At 43.5% G+C, this 12567-nt stretch overlaps 1 protein-coding gene across 1 annotated transcript in view; it reads left to right on the top strand.

The window, feature by feature from the left end:
* The window catches only part of LOC136717366 (xanthine dehydrogenase/oxidase-like), a 42269-nt gene extending 29953 nt beyond the window's left edge, over positions 1-12316 (top strand). The window contains exons 27-36 of the mRNA XM_066695016.1: positions 3847-3928; positions 4548-4643; positions 5438-5566; positions 5651-5725; positions 5913-5965; positions 6304-6418; positions 6853-6918; positions 7210-7398; positions 11257-11424; positions 11829-12316. Of these exons, the coding sequence (XP_066551113.1) occupies positions 3847-3928; positions 4548-4643; positions 5438-5566; positions 5651-5725; positions 5913-5965; positions 6304-6418; positions 6853-6918; positions 7210-7398; positions 11257-11424; positions 11829-11879 (1024 nt within the window). The 3' untranslated portion in view covers positions 11880-12316. The remainder of the gene's footprint in view (positions 1-3846; positions 3929-4547; positions 4644-5437; positions 5567-5650; positions 5726-5912; positions 5966-6303; positions 6419-6852; positions 6919-7209; positions 7399-11256; positions 11425-11828) is intronic.
* The last annotated feature ends 251 nt before the right edge of the window (positions 12317-12567 follow it).

Here is a 12567-nt window from a genome sequence, read left to right as displayed (position 1 = left end):
ATCACAGGCTGTTCCAACAGGCTGTGAATTTAATCACGGCAACTCATAATGTGACTCAGTAGTGTGTATGGCCCCCACATGCCTGTATGCACTCCTGACAACGTCTGGGCATGCTCCTGATGAGACGGTGGATGGTGTCCTGGGGGATCTCCTCCCAGACCTGGATCAGGACATCAGTGAGCTCCTGGACAGTCTGGGCCCACTGCACCAGCGTAAGGTCTGACGATGGGTCTGAGGATTTAATCCCGGTACCTAACAGCAGTCGGGGTACTGTTGGCTAGCACGTGGATGTCTGTGCGAACCTCCAAGGATATGTCTCCCCAGACCACCACTGTCCCACCGCCAAACCGGTCATGCTGGATGATGTTGTAGGCAGCATATCGTTCACCACGGCGTCTCCAGACTCTTTCACGTCTGTCACATGTGCTCAGTGTGAACCTGCCCTCATCTGTGAAGAGAACGGGGTGCCAATGGCGGACCTGCCAATTCTAGTACTCTGTGGTGAATGCCAATCAAGCTGCACGTTTCTGTCTGTGAGCACAGGTCCCACTAGAGGACATCGGGCCCTCATGCCACCCTCATGGAGTCTGTTTCTGACAGTTTGGTCAGAAACATGCACACCAGTAGATTGCTGGAGGTCATTTTGTAGGGCTCTGGCAGTGCTCCTCCTGTTCCTCCTCGCACAAAGGAGCAGATACCGGTCCTGATGCTGGGTTGATGCCCTTCTACGCCCCTGTCCAGCTCTCCTTGTGTAACGGCCCGTCTCTTGGTATCTCCTCCATGCTCTCGAGACTGTACTGGGAGACACAGCAAACCTTCTTGCGACGGCACATATGGATGTGCCATCCTGGGGGAGCTGGACTACCTGTGCTACCTGAATGGGCTGCAGGTACCACCTCATGCTACCAGTAGTGACAAGGACACTAGCAAAACACAAAACGAGAAAATAATAAGTCAGGAAGGATAAGGAGAGAGCAATTGTCTGTGGCCACCACCTGCAAAACCATTCCCTTTTTGGGGGTTGTCCTGCTGTTACCTCTCCAGTGCACCTGTTGTCACTTTAATTTGCACCAAAACAGGTGACATTGATTCACAATCGCTTAGGCTTCCTAACTGGACAGATTGTTATCCCTGACTTTTAATTGACTTGGTGGTATACTGTGATGATTACGTGTTCCCTTATTTTTTTTTAGCATTGTATATATATTAATAACATACACAAACAAAATAATTTTAAATGGGATGTATAAGGATTATTACACCATGTGAAATGCCTTTATTGCAGTTTACACAGTATTTCAACGTCAGCACCCCCCCACTCTCTCAGTATTTCACCCTCGGGTCCCTGGGTCAAAAAGTTTGGGAACCCCTCATATAGGCTGTTTTTTTTTTACATTATACTCTAATTTATTATCTTAAAGTTTCTAAAATGTCTACAAGGTTTTCAATTGATAGGCTTTTCAAGATTTTCAACAGTAGAAACAGGGGCATATAGAAGTTTGTTTTATAGCAAACAAATTACACAACTTAAAAATATAGCATTTGTTATTAAAAAAAGTTAATTTAAGGATACCATATACAGTCGGTAAATATGAGCTGGATGTGCCTTTTCTTGATGCTGTCATCCAGAGAATCAATAGTAGCATTACCAATTTACATACAGTTACTGGTAAAAAAAGGTTTTCCAATATAATTAACACATTTGCTTAATCATGTGATCGATCTCATAACTAAGTGACTCTAAATAGGGAATTTAAATGATTTTGAGAGAATTGTCGAGAGACAATGTTTAATTAAAATCCAGGACTGTCCTGGTTAAACCAGGATGTATTGTTACACACTTGAGGAAGTCAATTGAGCCATTAACTTGTCAAAAGACTTTGTGAAATCTTAGGTTTGTGTTCCCTGCACATGCACAGTATTTACAATAATCATAGCATTGGCATTTTGACAAGATTGGCATTGACTTGAGAGAGGAGAGAAAAAGAAAAGTATTCCATGACCGACATTCCGTAGCTGAATGCATGCGCTATTCAATCCTCATCAATTGTTCCCACAAACCACACTCTCTGCCTGTGACATTACCTTTCTGTCACAGGGTGGAAGTTACACCACCGGGATGTAGAATTATGGGAGCACGACTACACCACCTACCGGTTGTGTACAGGCACTAGGACCTGTTGGGAGGTAGTCAATTCCCCAAATATCAGTTTTACATAGACTCATATTTCTCCCTTTGATTTACATTCTTTAAATTGAGGGTTCACAAGCCATGGGCACACCACAGACCACACAGGACAGTTGTACAATTACAATACTAACTTCCTCTTTTTATGTTAAGAGACAAAGGGGTTAAAACCAAACAATACAGATTGTTGCAGGGACTGTTGGTTTCCAACAGCACCAGGAGCTGGAATGGGGCAGGCAATAGTCCACGTGTCCTATCAAAAAGTAAAGAGGTGAGGACAAACAAATCCAGTTTCTGTGTTGGTAATCCAAAGAAACTGTACATGTACAGTCCAAGAAAACAAATGGCCAAGTTAAAAATTGAATAAAAAACTTTTATATAAAAAAGTGAATAAAAACCCAATGCCTTTACTGTATTAAGTAAATTTTTGTACCAAAAATACTGATGCAAATCTTCTATAAATATTCCTTTCTATACCACAAAATAAATCCACAAAGGCAAAAAGTAAAAGTCCAAGAAAAGGGGATCTCTAAAATGAATAAAACAAATAAATTATTAAAACAAGAAATGCAAGTGGAAGCATAAATGTATAAAAGTAACAATATCAAACGGTTCTGTTAGTTCTTATCCTGTAAAACACCGCTGTAGTTCTAAAAACCTGTACGCGGTCCTCTCTGGCATTACAGCCGTCGCCTTGGCTCTCCTCTGGGTCTCTCTTAGCCCTTTCTGTTACTTGTCTATTCTGTTTCCTTCCCCTTGCTCTGCAATCCCTTCTGTCAAGCACAACAACTTTGAACTTTTTATCTCCAGCCTAACAGGTATTCCTCATTCATTGTCAATTATTTAATTTCATCAAACCTGGCTAATAAGCGGGTACTCTCGTGAATGCGTGATTATATGTGCATTTAAATCAATCAATCTTAAATAAACTCGTGCATATCCGATAAGTGTGTGTGTGGGGGGGAGGCAAATTAAACAAACATGATTTCAATAGGAATAAATGTGATAATATAATAAATATTTAAAGTGAATAAGTGAAAGAAAACACACAATTATCAATACAAATAGACTAACGCGCATTATTTGCATGTCCCGCGGGTGACACTATTTCTCCCTGTTCTGACAATTGTCATCCAGACAATCTGGTTACTCACGATACCTGAATGGGAGTCTACCTTGATTCGGTCTGTGGGATCTCCTAGGACCTGTCTCTGGGACTTGGATCTCCACATGCTCTTCCATTTCTGTGGGCACCTGGAAGGCTTCTGGAGCTGCAGGAAGAGGGGCTAGCATTCGCCATATCATTGGCCAGAACTGACCCCCAGCTGGGACATTACTGTGGGAGAGGGTTGCTCTGGGGATAGGGGGTCCTCAACTGGGAGGTGAAAACTGCATTCCCGCAAGTTGTTGAGGTGAATGGTGTGTTCAGGCTTGTCTCTACATTCAGGCCATATCTAATACACTGGATGGCCTGATCTTGATTGGGCAATCACAATGTGAGGTCGATTATCCCAATACGGAGCAAGCTTGTCCCTGTCCCTTTGTATCTGTAATTACCAATACAAAATGTTTTTATGGATACAAATCTTTTTAAGTGATTTCCATCCATAAAATAACTGTATGGTAATTAGAGCTTGAATCTGTGGAATTCTTTGCAGGCAGAATCGCTGGAAGAAAAGGGGCATCTCCATTATTCCCACCAAGTTCGGAGTCGGGTTCACAGCCACATTTCTTAATCAGGTCTGAGCCCCTTACTACCTTGCAACACACCTTGAAACAATACATGTTCTTGTTTATGAACTTCTGGTAACATGTATGCATTCCCTTGAATAAGAATTGCCTTTTAATTTAATTTACTTTAGTGCATAAAACTACACTTGGAGAAAAACACAAATTAATATTATTATCACTGAGGCCCAGACCAAATCAAGACTTTAACTAAGGTTACCACTCATATGGATAGTCTGGTTTGCTCCTGTGTGTGAATGACAGCTGTGAAAGTCTCAATTTGTTCAAGATTGAACAAGAACTAAACAGGATTTTGGTCTTTAACCTCAATCAAGTGTTCCAGAAAGGGTCTAATTAGTTAAGCAATGCATTATGCATTATTCATCAATGCTCATGTAATTTTTAAGAAACGTCTGTGGTTCTCAAAGTTTACCCTTTGACCAATCAGTTGGACAACAACCATTATTACTTGGGAATCGTTAGAGAATCATTTACAATTATGCAGTAGTAGCAGTATTGTGTATTGACAACTAACTTTAAATCATCTTCAGGACCAAGTTAGTCAGTCATTGTACTCAGGCTGAAGACCTCACAGGGGTTTTGGTAACCACTGCTGTGTTGTTGTTTGCAGGCTGGAGCTCTGGTTCATGTGTACACAGACGGCTCAGTATTGCTCACCCATGGAGGCACAGAGATGGGGCAGGGCCTGCACACAAAGATGATCCAGGTGTGCCAGTGGGAGCTACACAATACTCTCACAATACTGCCTTTCCACAGTTCTCTCAGCACAGTTCCCAATTCATGCACAGCAACCTGAACCAGACACCATGAACAGGGGATCAACCAGTCCCCCATAAGACTCACTTACAATAAGGGAGAGCAGCAAATCAACCTCAGGGCTAAACAGGTCATTGCTACAGAGTAAAATGTGAGTTTAGGGCTGAGTTGTTAGATTTGCTACATTGCAGTATTGTGTATTCCTTGATTATATGGAACACTACCTATCATGACATAAATAAATAAATGACAGGTGTCCCTTGTTCTACTCAAACAGGGGTTCCCAGTGTCCTGTGATGGAGGGCCAATTTTCAGAGGTTGCATGGGATCGGGGGGCCGCAGTAGAAAATGAAGTACCGATGAAAACTAAATATGTTCAAAATCATACACACATTTCTGTTGGGGAACATTTATGAACTTTAATTGTTGTTTTATTATTTTCCCCCATATTACATATGCAATTTGTAACAGAATTTTTTCAAAATATAGTAAAGGTTCAGAAAAGGGGGTGTTGAAGGTTGGCTTTTTGGGGCCACACCAAACATCCTTGAGGGCCGCATTTTGGGAACCCCTGTACTAAAACAATGGACACTTGCAATTTTTCCTATTTTGGTGGTTCTTAAAGTACTTCAATTCTGTCTCCATGTTAAGACCTGTGCTTGAGGAGCCAATAAAGGTGTATACAGGACCCTGGAACTACAGAACCCTAAACTTGTTGTTCATTTGTAAATATATCTCCAATAGGTGGCCAGTCGAGTCCTGGGCATCCCCATCTGCAAGATCCTCATCAGTGAAACCAGCACTAACACTGTTCCCAACACCAGCCCCACAGCAGCGTCTGTCAGCTCTGACCTCAATGCAATGGCCATCTATGTAAGGAGCTGGTATTCCCCTCTGCCTGCTGTTATTAATGTTGTTGTTATTATTGTCAGTGTTAAACTCTGCTCTTCCTGTCAGAATGCCTGTGAGAAGTTGCTGAAGCGCCTGGAGCCATACCAGAGCAGCAATCCCAAGGGCTGCTGGGAGGACTGGGTGAGACCCTTTAAACTTAGTCAGCAGTTATATTCGTTCAGCCTTTCCCAATAATTATTAGTATTTTGTAAGTATTTTAACCTGAGTGAGGGTATGTGGGGTCTATCTGTGAGAAGAGAAGAGAGATAACGCCAGCTGTACATGTGGAGATGAAGTATTTATTCATGTGTTGAGAATTCTCTTTCAGGTGAAAGCGGCCTATTTTGACAGGGTCAGTTTATCAGCAACAGGGTTCTACAAGTAAGTCACCGCAGCGACGAGATGCTTTTCTTGGGAAGTACAGCACTGATTAAACTGTACCTCACAGAGTGTTGCAGACTGAGTGGTTCACTGCAGTTAAAATACAGGGCGCCGTACAGCTGCAGTTGAGTGACAACAGATACCTGTTCATGATGGAACCTCAAAGTGGAGCCTCATTTGCTGACACGACCAACAATTCTGAAACAGTGATGTTTTTTGATGCTTTCAAACACATAAGCAATGCAGGTCATCTGTATACCTCCCAGAAAATGTTTAGACTTGCATGTTGGAAAGCACTGTATTTTAATTGTACTTTGTCTTGATTGTTGATGTTTCAGGACCCCTGACCTTGGCTATGACTTTGAAAAAAATGAAGGAAGACCCTTTCATTATTTCAGTTATGGGGTGGCCTGTTCTGAGGTTGAAATCGATTGCCTGACTGGGGATCACAAGGTAACTCTGTAATAGCAAACTCTGACTTTGATAAAGATGATTATGGCCATTGGAAGAACCTACTTTATTTTTTACATGCGGCAGAAAAGGCTAAATTATATTTAACTTAAGCACAAATTACTTTTAGAAGTACTACTAAAGTAATGTATTATTCTCTATTATTCAAAGAGTAACGGCAGAAGTACAGACAAATATTTACATGTAGTTTTTCATGGGTGAATTGATAGGGAGGGCACACAGTGTACTTGGTGGAACCTGAGAATGTCTAATAATCTATCACAACCACTACTTTTAACTACTAAATCATGTTTAATATGTACCTTTCTGGAGTAAAGTGACTGAAAAGAGTCTATACCAAGTGATAGATTGTGGAGTTGAAGTTCATCTAATTGATTTTTAAACACAAACTGACCTATTCCATCCTCCTCCCCCAGAACCTTTGTACCACCATAGTTATGGATGTTGGCATCAGTCTGAACCCAGCGATCGACATTGGGCAGGTATGTTGTACACAATAGAATTGTTCTCTTTAGGATACTAGAAGATTATTTAGAATTTAAGAGCTGGGATATCTAGAAGGCGGCAAATCTCTTGCTTCCCCCCCACACCTTGCCGTATCTGAAAGCAGGCCATTCTTTACACAAATAAAGAATAGTTTCTCACATTCAGTGTCATCAAATATTTGTAGCTCCCGATGTTAGGCCTGCCAGTGAGGCCAGTCTTTGCAATGGCACGGGCTCTGAGAGAGGAGATTGGGGAGTCTGACGGGCTGTACCCCCTTGTGGCTGCAGGTGGAAGGTGCATTCATGCAGGGGGTGGGTCTGTTCACCTTGGAGGAGCTGCGCTACTCTCCTGAGGGAGTCTTGTACACCAGGGGCCCCGGCATGTACAAGATCCCTGGCTTTGGAGACATCCCTACCAAGCTCCGAGTGTCCCTCCTCCGAGACGCACCCAACGCCAAGGCCATCTACTCCTCCAAGGTGAGCCCTGCCTTCCTGCTGTAGGCTGGAGAGATTGTCCTCCATAGTTCTTGAAACCCCTGAACTGGGCACCCACCATATATATATATATATATATACACTAACAGTCAAACATTTTAGAACATTTTTCCAGTTTTTATTGAAATGTATGAAGTTTAATGTCTCAATGTACTCTGAAATTAAAGCATAGAAAAAAATTGGAGATAAATAGAAATAATGGAATCATTTTGTTTAACACAATTTAATCCCTTAAACTGAGAAACCTTAAAAGGGCACCAAATCCGTGTACTTCTCTTTAATCCCATGTGTACTCTTCACTGTTGTGTTGATATCCCTTGAAAGCTGAGATTCTCAGCTTTCTAATGATGTGAAGCATTCTCTGATGTGAAAAATTAGTTTTTTATATCCCCCACCACATGTATGCCTTCCCCCCCCCCCTTCGCATTCTGAAATGGGGGGGTGGGGGGATACTTGGTCAGAGTAGGAATACAAAATCTCAGAAAATATTGACAATTATGACATATTCTGGAACCAGAATCAAAACAAGACCATCCATGTTTTGGTTGAAGCAGCACACTCCCGTAGAGAGCTCAAAATGTCAAGATAGAAAACTCTGTTTTAGGGGACTAATACACAGCAATTTTACATAATTGGATCTGAACTTCTGTGTTTGATAGAACATCAAATAATCATTAGGTTGTTCTGAACAAAATGAGCCTATTTGCAAGCCTATATACGATCGAAACTGTGTGATCTGTGAACGTCTGACTGAGACCCCCCACCCACCCACCCACCCCTCCGGCGCAGACTGCGCGTTTACCCCCCAGGCTCTGAATGATGGCGGGTGACACAGAAACTGTAAATGGAATGTGTTTGAGAATTAAATGCGCTGGTAGCCAAGAGAATAAGCTTTCAAACAATGTGTGCATTGTTGGAATACAATGTAATGATAGGTTGTGAATGCAACCCTGTTTATCTGAAAAAGGAAGCACTGCCCAAGGGAGAGGGGTTTCTATGCACTTCCGTAGGAGCCCGATCAAAAATGTTACTATCAAAACTGCCATTGGCCCCTGTGCACGTCACTCAGAACAGGTCCCTTCCCACTTCCTGTTCTATAAAACGTGACGTCAGCGCAGGTTCGTTCTCTTTTGCCGGGAGCTAGGACTCCCACGTGACCTTGCAACACTTGGGCAGGACAAGGGGGAGGTGTAACTGTATAACAAAACCGTCGCATGGGAGGAGACAGCAAGCTGATAAGAGAGCCTGCCAACCTGGGCTTCCCAGGAGCGAGGACTGCTGTCACACTCTATCGGGAACTGTCTGCAATCAGCATATACAAAGCGGGGCTACAGAGGTCAACTCTTACACCCTCCGCTCACAATAGCAAGGCCCGCTGCTCTAATGCATCTAGAAGCGAGGCTGTATATCTACTTGAACAATATATGGCGTATAGACATAACAGTATATACAGTGTGGCAGCAGAGACATTCATGCTGCCTCCGTGTAGCACAGGAGAAATCACGTTCATTGAATGGTATAGAGCGGCCAGCTCCACTGTGCTGTCATAACAACTATATACATTGCGGGGTGCAGGAAGCAGATCATGCACCACCCGTGGAACACAGGAGCAGTTGACGCCGGCTGATTAGAGTTCAAATGAACATTCATTTTCAAATGAACATTAGCTCTACTGTGCTGACAAATGAACTATGTACACAGCAGGACACAAGAGCCCGCTCAAGTGCTTACCACTGAGGACAGCAGCACTGGTCTCTTGCTCTATGACACAAAGCCAGAGCGGGCCACAGACCTGCTGACCAAGGAACTATATACACAGCGAGGCAGCAAGAACAACTCGAGTGTCATCAGCTGGGAACAGCAGCAGTGAGCTCCAGTGTACACAAGCTAGAGCGGAGCCACAGTCCTGTTGTTTTCACATGTTATATAAACACAGCGGGATACAGGCCAGACGCATGCACCACCGCAACACAATGCAATAATAAACAAACTATATACAGGGCGGCCTCGTAAGGCATGGTACCTGGAGGCCACATGACAGACCCTGGGAACACATCGCCAGGCTGTCAGCAAGTGCTCAACTGGAAGGCATAGTCCGGTGGAAGGGAAGACACGGTTCAAATAGTTCCATCAGGATGCGCTTAACAGGGGCAGACTGGGAGAGGAAATCAGGAGCCAGAGCCCATGGCTAGTGGGGCTCGACTGCAGCCAGAACCGGGTTCCCAATGGAAGGGACCGGTCCCATCACGTCCAAATTGTAGAACCGGCAAATGTAAGCGGCATGAAACTACAGGAAGTAGCCAACTGTTATAGTTTGGAGTTGCTGGGAGGTGTATGGGTGGGCCAGAGACTGCTGGAATGTCACAGGGCTGAAGCGCAGGAGGGGAAGGGGGCAGAGGTCTGCCAGCCGTCCTCCTGATGCATACCATGTCGGACCACCGGGGGCGACCATGGGGGACGCCTGCCTGCTGGTCGGCAGAGGGGCGGCACTGCTGACTGGGCTGCTGCCTGGGAGCCGACGTCGGGAGATGTTGAGCTCCTGAAGGCTGCCTGCCGCTTGGGCTCCAGCCTTGTAGGCCCATTACCGGACAGTCCCAGGTGGCTCTCAGGTCATCCAGGAGGTCCGGTATCAGCTGGATGGCCCGTGGACGGTGCTCCCTCTCGAACCTGGAGCATGGGGGTGTGGGGTCAGAGGGCCAAGTGATCTGCAAGCAGCCCAAAACTCCCTGTCCTGATTTACAGGAGCAGGGGGAGTGTTGTTGCTCAATGGAGTGGAGGGGGCAAGGCCTGAGCCCTGCCTCCGATTTTGGGCTAAGTAATAGGCGGTCCTCCTTCCAGATTACCTGTCTGCTGCAGAGAGGCTCTGGCAGTTTATTGATTAAAACAGCTTTGTACCATTTCAGGTTATTCACTGGAATTGAACTGCTTACATTTCAATAAAATCGGAAAAAATGGGGGTGTTCTAAAACCTTTGACCGCTGGTGTATATATATCGAAAACATAACCCACTATTGTGTTTGATATAAAAAAAATGCAATGTCAGATCATTCTTGGGGCTCTGATTTGTAAATACAAACCATCATTATTACTAAATGGGATTACACTGGTCTGGTAAGAAAAGTCTCAGGTTATAAGATAACACTCCAAGGTTTGGCTTCAACAGTAAACCAACACTAAATACACTAATGATAGTCAGCAACAACACAGTGGAAATGTCTCCTTCCTCAGCAGTAGTCTTTGTCGGTGCTGCTTATCTGTGATGTTAATGTTAAAAAAATGTTAAAAATGTAAAAAATTCTTTACAGGTTGTAAATGTGTTTTTAATTAATGTCAATTAATTAGCATGTTTTAAATTAGCATAACATATTTACTATGATTTGGCTAATGGTGATTTATACATTTGGAAAATGATAGATAAGTATAACTGTGACACCCTTTTCCGAAAAATAATATACTGTTTTGTAAAAGCATTATAAGACCTTTTTTAGTGTATGATATCCTGAGTTTTGAAAGATTGAAAGATTTACATTTTCCAGTTTTATTAAAAACTGTATGACAACTTCTGTCACCTTCCGTTTTAACAAAGAATATGTATTTCTTAGTACTTTCATTAATAGAAAATAGACCACTACAATGCTTTAAAATCCCATGGTACTGGATTGAACAACAATAGTGTATAAAGACATTTTACACTTTGGATTAAACTAACTGGGGGAAAGAAAAGAAAAAAAGTACCACTGAAATGTACTTCATGAACTGCATTGCCACAGAATTGGTAGAGCCCAGTTAACCAGCTTCAGGGATCTGAATATCATGATGTTGTTGCTGTTGTTTTTGCAGGCAGTTGGGGAGCCACCACTGTTCCTGGCAGCGTCTGTATTTTATGCCATTAAAGATGCCATCGCTGCAGCCAGGGCTGAGTCTGGTCTCACTGGCCCCTTTCCACTGGACAGCCCTGCCTCCCCCGACAGAGTACGCAATGCTTGTGTGGACGACTTCACCAGCCTGGTGTGTACTGCTCCTGTTCTCTACTACAACTTGATCGTGGCTACTAAGAAAACGTGTGGGGATCCTGCCTGGCTCACCCATTTATACCCCTTTTCCACTGTCATACCTGAGCCATGCCCGAACCAGACCATGAATTTTCGGCCCTGCTCCTTACCTTAAAGGCTCCACAGAGTGCAGGTTGGGGCCCACAGTCCCGACTGTGCTGGTAACTCCATTTCCACACCTGTGTCGTTGTTGTGTGCACTATAAACCTAACAGAGAATTCTTGAAGAGAAAAATACTCTACAGCAAAAAAAACATCTGTAATTGATCCTGTAACTGTATTTTTTTTGTATTGTATTCTAAATCCTTTTTTAATTTGTTAATTATTGTTTTTTCTTTTCGTTTTGGTTTGTTTGTTTCAGTGTCCTCCGGCTAAACCAGACACCTTCACTCCCTGGGCTGTGGAAGTGTGAGAGTGAACTGCGATTTTACCATGCATCACAGCCAGTGAGAGTGGGGAGGCAGTGAACAGTGGAGACCGACTCAGTAATGGAAACTGCTCCTCTAACTTGGCTTGTGTTCTCACTTGTTGACATGTATGCAAAGTGAAACAAAGATTCCTACAACACTATTCTCATTCCTCTTCATTTATACAGTCCACAAAACCACATATATATACACTCACCTAAAGGATTATTAGGAACACCTGTTCAATTTCTCATTAATGCAATTATCTAACCAACCAATCACATGGCAGTTGCTTCAATGCATTTAGGGGTGTGGTCCTGGAGCGTGGCATGGTTGTTGGTGCCAGACGGGCCGGTCTGAGTATTTCACAATCTGCTCAGTTACTGGGATTTTCACGCACAACCATTTCTAGGGTTTACAAAGAATGGATGAAAAGGGAAAAACATCCAGTATGCGGCAGTCCTGTGGGAGAAAATGCCTTGTTGATGCTAGAGGTCAGAGGAGAATGGGCCGACTGATTCAAGCTGATAGAAGAGCAACTTTGCCTGAAATAACCACTCGTTACAACCGAGGTATGCAGCAAAGCATCTGTGAAGCCACAACACGTACAACCTTGAGGCGGATGGGCTACAACAGCAGAAGACCCCACCGGGTACCACTCATCTCCACTACAAATAGGAAAAAGAGGCTACA

The sequence above is a fragment of the Amia ocellicauda genome, chromosome 1 (genome assembly GCF_036373705.1).
Source record: "Amia ocellicauda isolate fAmiCal2 chromosome 1, fAmiCal2.hap1, whole genome shotgun sequence".
NCBI classification, from domain to species: Eukaryota; Metazoa; Chordata; class Actinopteri; order Amiiformes; family Amiidae; genus Amia; species Amia ocellicauda.
This window is presented reverse-complemented; position numbering and strand designations above follow the sequence as displayed.